General features: G+C 39.9%; 1 protein-coding gene across 1 annotated transcript; it reads left to right on the top strand.

The window, feature by feature from the left end:
* The first annotated feature begins 4,032 nt into the window (after nucleotides 1-4,032).
* Nucleotides 4,033-8,518, top strand: LOC102200612 (frizzled-7-A-like). The gene has a single exon (XM_005747821.1). The coding sequence runs from the start codon at nucleotides 4,511-4,513 to the stop codon at nucleotides 6,218-6,220; it is 1,710 nt and encodes a 569-aa protein (XP_005747878.1). The 5' UTR covers nucleotides 4,033-4,510; the 3' UTR covers nucleotides 6,221-8,518.
* Nucleotides 8,519-11,769: the final 3,251 nt, after the last annotated feature.

Genomic DNA, 11,769 nt, shown 5'->3' with positions numbered 1-11,769 from the left:
CTAAATAAATAAATAAATAAAAGAATGAGAAGAATGAGGAGAATGTACATCTTAGTATGTGGAGTGAATCTGCAAAATATTATGGATGGGGATTTGTAAAAAATGTACAAATATAAATCAGTTTAAAAGCATGGTTATGGAAATGGTCAACATTATCTTTTTTGTTTTTTCCAGTGAATATGATGAATATGATGGCCTTCGGTGGTTTGACTTATTTATTTATCATGTAGTTCTATAAATTTTATTTTAATTTTTTTTGACCACAGAGTTGATGGTTGATGTTCATGGTACAACTTTGTAAAAATTATGACCAATTGCAATGTTGGCGTTAGGTAATGTTCTTGGAGTACCACACTGACATTAATACTCACAGACCTGCCACTAGTAACATTTTGTTTTCTGTTTTTTTGTTTTTTTCCACTAATATCGCATATGTGCAACTCTGGGAGCATCCTGTAGAGTCTAGCACTTGGACATTGGGAGAAGATGCTTTGTGTCCTATGGTTTGCTGTGTAGGAGGGCCTACATGGATTAAGTGTCTACTGATGGATCCCACAAGGCCTAGATCAGAGTGGGATCAGTTTAGAGCCTGGGTCAAAACCTTGTATTTTTTTGTTTTCCTTGAGTACACCTGGATAGTTTTTGTGGTGTGGCACATTGCCAGCTGGGAAGAAGATACTGTTGTCAGGGATTTTTATGTGGGGGTGTTCCAGTTACGTTTGTTTACTTTACTCAAATGCAAAGGAAAAATGTGAAAGAGACACTTTCATAAATAAATTGCATTTTAAGATGCTGCTGCCCATCAATGTCAAATTTAGTCACCGTTATTTAATGTAAGAACTTGACTTTCTTTGTCAAAAAAGGTCATTGTCTAATGTGTCTTTGTTTATCAATTATCTTTTTAGCTGGTGTTTCCCATTTGACTCTTTGGAACCAAAGTGATTCAGCTGAATTGGTTTTGCTGTTTTTGTTGACTAAAGTCTGTCTTTCTATCATTTTGCCTCAAGCTGGACTAAACCTCTCACATGTCAGGGAGTGAGGCTGGAGTTTCAGAGAGAGGTGAAAGTGCATTGATGTAAAGGAAAGACAAAACAAGAGCACCGCAGCGAAAAGGAATGCAGCAAATTAACTGTTTTATCTCCATGATCTTTTTTCTTTCATAATTGTAATTGAATTTGAAATTACAATTTTTGCAATGGAAAAGCCTTTTATGTAACTTTTTCACGTGTGTTTTAATTTGAATTATATACATATGCCAGATTAAACTACCGGTAGTTAAATGGTTTTTGTTATATTTCATTAGAGTCCAGATGCCCCGATGACCATTGTGTGATCGTGATGGATTGATTTATTGCTTCAGTCCATTTATTCATTCACTCTAGTGTATAACATCACTGTGTCTGTAACACTAATCAGATGCTGTCTGACAAACTACACTCCTGAGAAATCAAAGTTTACTTTCAAAATCAATAGCTTTAATAGCTGGAGTTTTTGATTATTACACCTCTGCATTAGTGAAACTAGCTTTCCTGCTGGAAACACTGATTGGGCTGTCCTTTAATAACCCTATTAGCCTAAATATCTCACACTTTAATCTAATTGCTTATTTCTAACATTATGCAAACAATGAGTGACCCTTGCCAAATCATATTAATGTCTTTTTTTGAGTATCCTGGTAAATTTTGCAGTTTAGTTTTTCCCCCTCCTCCTCTTGTACCATCAATAAAACCTGCTTTTTCAGTAATCAGTGTATTGCCTGGTAAGATAACATTAGGGTCAGTGTGTATTGATTAGATCAGAAACAAAGGCAGCACATTATCAACAAGGTTTTAAACTGATTTTTATCAACAAAACCATAACATTCCTCTGCCTTTTACAACTTTTTAAAGATGTTACTGAATCCACTTTGGGGAAGGATTGAATAGGTTCTGCTGCTGAATTTTATTGCTTTTTTGTTGTTTTTGTTTGAGCTGTCCTTCATTTGTAACTTAATCAAATACGCAGATGGGAACGACATGCAGAAACATAAGGTGGTGACATGTGGGGACGTATCACCAGCCAGATGTAATCTGTAGACAGTGGTGAAAATAAAAATATGGACACTCAAGAGTAAATCATTTTCTCACTTGCCGTTGTAAGGAATGTGTAATCCAGCCAAGTATATTCTGTCCCAGAGAGGTGGGCTACACCCTGATCACGGGCCTTTTAGGTAGACAGATAACGATTCAGGCAAAAATAAACTTGCCTTGGCATGCCAGTGGGCAGCTTTGATTGTTAAATGCAGAGTAACGGTTGCAGCACATGCATGCACAGAAGACAACTGAAAATGCACAACATGTGAAAAATAGAAAGGGTTATAAAAGAACTTTAAAGAAGTAGATAAAACTGAGAATTCAGCACAAACTAAAAACAAAAACACATAAGACTGAACCTGGTCTCATCCACCTGGTTCATTTTTCTTCGTCTTTGTTATGACAATAGCTGTAGCGCTCTGGACGAACTGAGGATGACTGTTTGGGGAGATTACAACTGTCTAGCAAGCAATGAGCTGAGCCTTTGGGAAAGAACTTGGTTGGTAAATGTGAAAAAGTATCTCCTTCCCTTGAGGACTAAAACACTTTTTCAGTCTTTTTTGTAGTATTATGGTCAACTGTATCACATGAAGTACAAGCACGCTTGAGAACTTGGTGCTGAATCTCTGTGTGGTCAGTCAGAAATCTATACTGAGTTTTCTTTGCAGATTACAGCACAGAGCTCTAAACCTTTTCCTTTTGGTTCAGCTTCTCTTCCTTCTCTGTCTCCTTTTCCTTCTCCCCCTGCCCTCTTCGACCTTCTCTCTTCTTCCTGTCCCTTCCCCCACTGCAAGCCTACCCCCACCCTCTTTTATCCCACTCAGGGTAGAAAGACACCAAATGCAGCAAGGCCCCCAGGAACCGCCTGCACCTCCCACACTGCCTTTGAGCAGATCGATCATGCTGCCAGTCCAAATTACTCTTCCTTTGGCTGTTGTTCCTCCATACAATACTGAATATCAGCTCAAGAGCTGCATCTGAGTGCTTGCCATAAAACCCTTAAACAGCAACAGGTACTTTCTGTGGTTGAGTGGTTAAGACTAGTTTTTTTCGTGAATTTTTTCTCTTTTTTTTCATGGTTTGCTCACTGTGCTGCAGAGTGTTTACATGTCCTGCACACATTGAGTGGCTGTGTGTAGCGACTGTGTGGGGCGATGGGGAGAACTCAGTTTTAAAGCTGCACACTGAACAGAGAAAACTGCATTAAAAGGTGTGTTCGATAAAACACGAAAAAGAAAAATCAAGTCCTTTAGTACACAATTAGAGCTGAAGAGTTGTCATACACAAAAGTGGGCAACTGGACTTCATTTCTGTTTATTTTGTTTAGATTTTTGCTTATTGTATTATATCTAGATTTTTATTAATACAAATCATTTGTATTTTGCTTCACTTTTGTGCTCCTGCCTTTTTACGGCATTGAGCTAATGCATTTATTTTACTGTGCTGATCTAAATTCTTTAACCTTTTTTATTGATGTGCTTAAAGTTATGGCTGCTGAAACAAAGTAATTTTACAACTTTTTTGGGACAAATAAAAATGCATATCTCATTTTTCTTATTCTGCTTTACAGCCCAGTAAAGAAACAATACGTATGTGTGTGTATCTACAAAAAGAGAATATGAGGTATTTCTTATGTTTAGGATTAACCTACATACTTGTTTTGTTTTTCAGAACTAAACCCAAAATTGGACCATTAATTCCAAGTGTTACAAACACACAATTATTGGCGAAATGGTATGATACAGAAAAAAATGATTAATTGGGTAATATTTGTTAAACTCTCTGGTGTAATGTAATTACTGTAACATATTTTCCTGTGGTGGGGGTCCAACGGCCAATCAGGAACGATTGCTGTAGGAAAACAAACACGGTGATTGGCCGAGACACTGCGGCGGTTTCAAGGCGCCTCGCGCTCGGCCGGAGGGGAGGGGGTCCAGTGAATGGAATGGGCGCCTGGAAACCGGTGGAATCTGCACAGAGTGAGGAGCGCGAGCCTCCGGACTTCCAACCGCCCAGCATGTGAAGCGACTCGCTGCGCGAACTAAAGTCGACAAACAGTGGAAATACTAGGCATTTACGCCTTTATCCTATATCGTTTAGCGCTAAAGTAAGTAGTTGTAAAAGTTAAGTAAGCTGGACTAAGGTGAAATTGCATTGTTTGGAGAAAACGGGACTTTTAAACGGACCGGGAGTCAGAGTGGACTGCTTGGAGTCACTTACAAAGACCATTAAGAAGTCATGACATGACGAGTGTTTCTCTTGGATTTATCTTCATTACACACGGGAGAAAAGTCGATTACAATTATTTTAACTGAAATTACTTGGACTTCTAGTTAAGTATTGGGACATTTATTGAAAAATTCTTTCCATTTTCCACCATTTTTGAGTCGCACTACTTGGATCAAAGTTTTTCCTTCCCTCCCCCCTCCTCCTCAACTATGGCGGCGGCCAGGTTCACCACTGGCTCCGTGTTTCTGCGGATCATGTGGCTGCTGTGCGGGCTCTCCTTTTTCTCACCCGCTTCTGCCCAGCATTACAACAGTGAGAGTGGAATATCCATCCCGGAACACGGCTTCTGTCAGCCCATCTCCATCCCGCTCTGCACCGACATCGCCTACAACCAGACCATCATGCCGAACCTCCTGGGCCACACGAACCAGGAGGACGCCGGACTTGAGGTGCACCAGTTCTACCCACTCGTTAAGGTCCAATGCTCTGCGGATCTGAAGTTTTTCCTCTGCTCAATGTATGCTCCCGTGTGCACCGTGCTGGAGCAGGCCATCCCCCCGTGTCGGTCCCTGTGTGAGCGGGCACGGCAGGGATGTGAAGCCCTGATGAATAAATTCGGCTTCCAGTGGCCAGAACGGCTGCGCTGCGAGGCTTTCCCCGTCCACGGAGCCGGGGAGATCTGCGTCGGCCAGAATACGTCGGAACCGGGCACCCCGCCCTCCTCTTCTTCTCCCTTTGCACCGGACCCAATTACTCCCCCTCCCAAAATGGCAAGACCGAACCAGCACCCTTCACAACCAAACCAGTACCACCAGTTCTCCTGCCCGCTGCAGCTGGAAGTGCCCTCCTACCTGGGCTACAGATTCATGGGGGTCAAAGACTGCGGAGCCCCCTGCGAACCTACCAAACCAACCGGGATCATGTACTTCCGAGAGGATGAGGTAAAGTTCGGCCGGCTTTGGGTCGGGATCTGGTCCATCCTATGCTGTGTGAGTACCTTGTTCACGGTGCTCACCTATCTAGTGGACATGAGACGGTTCCGATACCCCGAGCGGCCCATCATCTTTCTGTCTGGCTGTTATTTTATGGTGGCGGTAGCCTATGCTGCCGGGTTTTTCCTAGAAGACCAAGTAGTCTGCGTGGATAAATTCAAGCCGGACGGCTACAGGACAGTGGCTCAGGGGACCAAAAAGGAGGGCTGCACAATCCTTTTCATGGTGTTATACTTTTTCGGCATGGCCAGCTCCATCTGGTGGGTGATTTTGTCTCTGACTTGGTTCCTTTCTGCCGGGATGAAATGGGGCCACGAAGCGATTGAAGCCAACTCCCAGTACTTCCACCTAGCCGCGTGGGCTGTCCCGGCCATCAAAACCATCACTATCCTCGCCATGGGCCAGGTGGACGGGGACGTCCTTACGGGGGTGTGTTTCGTGGGGATCTTCAACGTGGACGCCCTCCGCGGTTTTGTCCTGGCCCCCCTTTTCGTCTACCTGTTCATCGGCACGTCCTTCCTCCTGGCCGGCTTCGTATCTCTATTCCGGATCCGCACCATCATGAAGCACGACGGCACCAAGACAGAGAAGTTGGAGAAGCTGATGGTGCGGATTGGCGTCTTCAGCGTCCTCTACACGGTACCGGCCACCATCGTGATCGCCTGTTACTTCTATGAGCAAGCCTTCAGGGAGCACTGGGAGCGCACCTGGCACATGCAGACCTGCAAGCGCTTCGCCGTGCCGTGCCCGGTGCACAACTTCGCCCCCATGACCCCGGACTTCACCGTGTTCATGATCAAATACCTGATGACCATGATAGTCGGGATCACCTCCGGTTTCTGGGTCTGGTCCGGGAAAACGCTTCAGTCGTGGCGGCGGTTCTACAAGCGGCTCAGTAACGGCAGCCACGGAGAGACGACGGTGTGAAGTTTGGAGCTCCCGTTACCTGAGAATGAGGTCGAATAGCTTTCATTTTACCACACTTATGGATGTATTTTTTGATCAGTTTTTTTCTGTTACAAGGTTGTGGCGCAAATACAGGCCTTTGAACACAACCAAAACTTTTAACAAGTGCCACAAAAGCTGGCTTAAATTTCATTATACTTCTCTCTTTTTTCTGCCCACAATCTTTGCTTTTGCATTTTTAAAAAAGTTGGATTTTAGCCTAAATGATCATAATGATTACTGGACTGTAATGACAGACTTGTTATGAAACTTCCCACATATTATCCATTATATCCTTGTATTACTATTTGAATGTACTTCCTCTCAGCTCTTTTAAGAATTTGTCACAAAAAGACTGCAAACTGCAAGAAAAGGTCAAAGTTCAGATCCCTCCAACAGCCACACCCCCTCTGACTGTGAATTCAATACTTGGGGCGTTGTAAGTTACTCTGCTTTTAGCTAAAGACTGAAAAGCTTTAATACACATGTTAGATTTTGCAGAGTACAATCTGTTTGTTTTTGTTTTATACACCAGCTCTGCCATTATGTGCCAAGTGGCTGCCCACAAATCAAAACTTTTGCTTCCTTTTTTTTTCTTAAATATTTTTTCCTGTATTGAATGTTCACTCCGAAGGTGAATGAAGTTTTTATGTATTTGTTTGCACATTTATGCTAAGTGTTAAAAAAAAAAAGATTTACACCACAGATTGACCTGGATCTAACACTTAGAGAGACCACACACACACACATACACCTCCACTCTCTGTAATTAAGACACACCAACTCATTGTTTGTCTCTGTGTGTGGTCTCCTATCTAAAAGACTTTTTTCTTCTTTTTTTGTTTGTTTGTTTGATCCTTTAAGACATCCAAAGCACCATTTCAACCCATCCAGATTTAATTCGAATGGCTGCTATGGGTTTTTGTTTCATCCTGGATTAAGATGACTGTACACACTCATGCCGGTTTTCTTGTAATTTCACTTGAAGTGTTTAAAGGTTTCTCTTTTTCCCAAGTAGACTGAACATGTTGGAACTTTTGTTAAATTGTTATGATTTTAGTGTCTATGCTGCCTCACGAAACTCCTCAAAACACAGAGAAACTTGAGGTTTTTATCTGGAAGGTAGCAGAGAGTCAAAAGGTCAAAGCCAGGTGGGAGTTCAGTAGTGTTGAATCTAAGGGCAGTAAAACAAGTTAATATATATATATATTTTAAAATAACTTGCAGTCTTTTCATACAATAGTAGGGAAACTTAATTACTGTTGAAATAAAACATTTTCAGGACAGAGCATTTTATAGTGTTGAAATGTGTAAAGCCTTTTAGTAAGTGGTGCCAGTAGAACTCAGATCACACCGCACAGGTTTAATAAAAAAGAAAACGTTATTTCTGTGTGACATTAACACCAATTACCAGGTTTCACATCACATAAATGCTGATGCAGCTAAGATGAGAGACAGACCCTGCAGTTCTCTGAATTGTATTTGCAAGATAGTGAAAGGATTACAGCTGCTGGCGCCTCTGTAATTGGTGACAATAGCAATAAAGTTATCAGTGATTTGTTCTGCTTCCCAGGCCGCTATTCCTCGCAGAGCATTGGTCAAATGAGAAAATGACCTCTCAGACTTGAGTAATGAAATCAGTTGGAGTCATTGTGGGGAAGCAGAAAAACATGTTTTCACCCTGAGTCAGCCGTTAGGCAGCAGACGAGTGCCTGAAGCTTTTGTTTCTTTCCATGCAGTACATTTTCTCTGCATAGGTCACACACATGCATACACATAAGTAATGAACGGGAACGCTCCAGCAATGAGGGATGACTCGTATTACAGAGCTGTTATTGGTACTGTGTCCTGAATCCTTGTGTTATAATAATAATACTAAAACTGCGTACTTTGTACCAGTCTTCATATTATATGTTAAAGCAGTGTGTATATAGGAAATGCCAATGTTCCCATGTGAATTTACCACATACCTCAAAGCCTGGGTACAATTTGTTTGTAGGACTGAGTTAGGAAACGTTTCACTTCACTCATCACCTAACAATGCAGAGCAGGTCTGTGTTACCAGGCTGACTGCACTGTTTGTGTTTTCAGAAGGAATACGAGTGTTTTTATCACAACATATGCAAGGTACCAAGTAAACAGACTGATTTTTTTAAAAGCATAATGTATTTATGGGGGGTACTCATATTTGTGTCTTCTTTTTTTTTTTAACTTGTTTTTTAAAATGAGATAAGCCTTATGTATGTGTACAGTTTGAATAAAAAGCGATAAAGTTTGTAATCTGTTGACCTCTGTGATTTGTTCTTGCCACTCATATTTTTAATGAATCTGTCTTATTGGCAATGCTTCAAGCATTAAATCCAGAGATACGGCAGGTGATCCAAACTTACACCTCAGCTCGAGTCATTGCTGACTTATCATTCTAATGCCAGCATGTCACAAAAATCACAGGCCAAATCTGTATTACCATGCGACCTGCATAAAAACAAACATAACTAACAAAAATCTGTTTTCCACTAGAACCTTTATGAAATTAATGATGGCTTTCAACCTGAAATAAATAGGTAATAAAAGTTATAAATGGAGACATTGTCTGGTATCAAAGATTTCCTATAGCTGCCCTTGTGGCAGGAGAGCCGAATCAGTTTGTTAAAGAAGGCCCAAAAATAAAAGGAAAATGCACAGATGTCTGTAAAGTGTGGTAAAAAAAGACTCAATCTTTAATTATTTGTGGAAGTCATGCTTCTGTGTGTATTCAACCATCAAAATCCTGCATACTTGTCCTAAACTACAAATTGTGTCTATAGTGTTAACCTTCAAGTGACTGTGTCGTGTTTTCATGACATCTGCTTTATGTGTCTCTGCTTTGGAGATAAAATTTGTTATTTCTTATTCTGATGTGATGAATCCAAATTGGACCCTTAAAGAAGCTGATTAGCAACTTCTTCCAATATATTTTCTTTTTTTCTTTTTACATGTTACAGCTATGTAAACATATTAGATAGATTTTAATCACACATTGTGAGCTTAAATTTTGTAATTTATTTCATGGTTTTTAGTGATAGTTCACCTTTTGTCATCATGTAACAATTTTAGAATCAGAAAAATAGTCTATAAAGAGGTCTTTCATTTAGAGACAGATATCAGTATAGGTGGGATGTGGAGTTTTATCAGTTATTTATCAGAATTTTACCACATTTGCAAAAGTCTTAAGCCATCGCTCATTTCTTCATTTTTCTTCCAAGAAGCCAGACTGTTTTTTTCTTTTGCCATTTTTTAAAGTGCATTTGGGTGGTTTTAGTTCTCCAGGTTTTGTGAAGTTTTTCTTTGGACATTGCCTGTGTTTTCACTCATTTTTCCGAGCAATGTGCTTTCAGTTTGTTTAGCCATTTAAAACAATGAATCACTCAAAAAAGACGCCTAACTCAAGCGTTGGAGCAGTGATGTGTTTACCCATAACAAGAAAACTTGCCAGAGAATCGACATTTAATTGTATCGTCAGACACTTTGTTACTAGGATCCTGTCATAAAAGCACATCATTTGTTTCCACCTCTTTAGTTGAATATACAAATATAATGCCAAAGCTGGTTCAGCTACTGTTTTCTAAAGGCTCATTAAATGGTCTCTGTGAAAAGATGATTGTCAAGAAGCCACTCTTTAGAAACAGAAGCAGGGAGAAAGGACTGAAATGTGGTACATTACACAAGAGCTGGACTGAAAATAAGCAGCGATGGTAGTTATGGAGTGATGATTTGAACCCAAAATTTCAAATTTGGGTTTATCACTCTGTATGTGCAGAGGAGTTCAGTAAAGAGGGATGACAGTGAGTGTCTGCGGCCATCTTATTAAAGACGGTGGAGGCTCTGTCACAGTTTGGGGCTGCATTTCAGCTTCATGCCAAAACTGATGGAACAAGAACATTTAAAGAGCGCAACTCTCCAGAAGGCAAGGACTATAGTAAAACTGATGTTTCGTGATGTTTTTATTATAACATGCTGACTTCAGCCTGTTTTTATTACAATATGATGACATAAGCTTGTTATGGCTTATGTGATGTCATAGGGCATCGCATTGAAAAAAATAAAAATTGTGTGGTACAGCTATCTCAGTGCCCTTTTGTTTAATATACCACTCAATATGGTTTCTTTAAATCTTTTTACTAAGAACTTTGAGTTCTTCAAGTAGCCTGGAGAACTATTATTAAAGAATTTACACAACCAAACCTGTTAAAATATTTAACACTGTAGGGTACCAGGATCTTTGCATTGCACATTTCTTGCTGCTCCTAATGAGTCAAAATGTATTTTATTCGTTTCTGGTTTAAATTAAAAACTTGTGGTATTAGAACTGACCTAATAGCATATCATGAAAAATAGAGCCAACTAACAATTTTGTCATTTTCACTTTCAGTGACTCAAACCTAGTGAAGTTTGTTTGCATCAGAAGAATTCCTATCATGAATTTTTCATAGTTTTTTTTCTTACAGGACTTGGCCACTGTTGTTGGAATAATGAAACCCCCTTTTTTATAGCATTTGCAGTCACTGTATTGTAGTGTTTAACTCTGAACTATGGCTACCCCACACTGGAGAAGCAGGATTTACTGCTGCACAGGCCTCGAGGCAAACACTTCCCCAAAATGGTGATGTAAAATATATTCAATATCTCACATCTACAAACAGAAAGTTTATTTAGTGTAAAATAAAAGTACAGCACTGCAATCTGTGACTTCAAAGCGATCCATAAGTCAAAGGTCTTTAAGTGAACAAACAAATTACATTTTATTCTGTCTTGTTGTTATTATAATGAGAAAAGAACATATATAATCTGCGAGGTGTCTGTTAAAGTCCCCAGAAATATTTTGATGTACTGAATGAAATGTTTGTTTAATAATTTTGGTGTTTATAAGTCAGCGGCCTTTGTTTCTGAAGCTTGGGAAAGATCTCAGGTTGGATTATTTGTTCAGTATTTGTAAGTTATGGTGCTAGTCTGGCTCTGGTTTTATGTTGCTGTAAGCCTTTTCAGGCTGGACGTATTGTGTATGCATGACACAATAATATACTTAAATCAGTCAATGTTCATAACATGTTATGACAACATATTTTACCAAATAAGGGCATGTAGTAGCTCTTACAGTCTTTGACCCTGGAAAGCAGTCAAAGTTGGGCTTGAGTTTGGGTTGTTTTGTCAAACTGTGAGTCACGTGTATTGTTAAACAAATGTCAGCAGCACAAGTAGAAGGTTTTCACACTTTATGTGGATATTTTTAAGTCATTTTTGATCACCCCAGCCAAGGCATGCCTTCACTAACTTAAATACTAAAGCGCCACAATAAAGTTAGCTGTATGGGCATTAGTTTATGTAGATTAGGAAACATATACATGAGGAATCTGGTGAACTAGTGGGCAACAAAAGTTACAAAGATTAATGATAATTAAAAAATATCCTAAATACAGCACTGAGGTAGAGTTAGCTGCTTTAATCATACAAGAGAAAGTTTTTCTAATTGAGTGTGCTTACACTCAATTTTT

This window comes from Pundamilia nyererei, unplaced genomic scaffold (assembly GCF_000239375.1).
Source record: "Pundamilia nyererei isolate P.nyererei 1_Seehausen unplaced genomic scaffold, PunNye1.0 scaffold00206, whole genome shotgun sequence".
In the NCBI taxonomy this organism is placed as follows: Eukaryota; Metazoa; Chordata; class Actinopteri; order Cichliformes; family Cichlidae; genus Pundamilia; species Pundamilia nyererei.
This window is presented reverse-complemented; position numbering and strand designations above follow the sequence as displayed.

Excerpts from the sequence above, each read along its gene's own strand:
- LOC102200612 (XM_005747821.1), top strand. The coding sequence starts at position 4,511 with ATGGCGGCGGCCAGGTTCACCACTGGCTCCGTGTTTCTGCGGATCATG.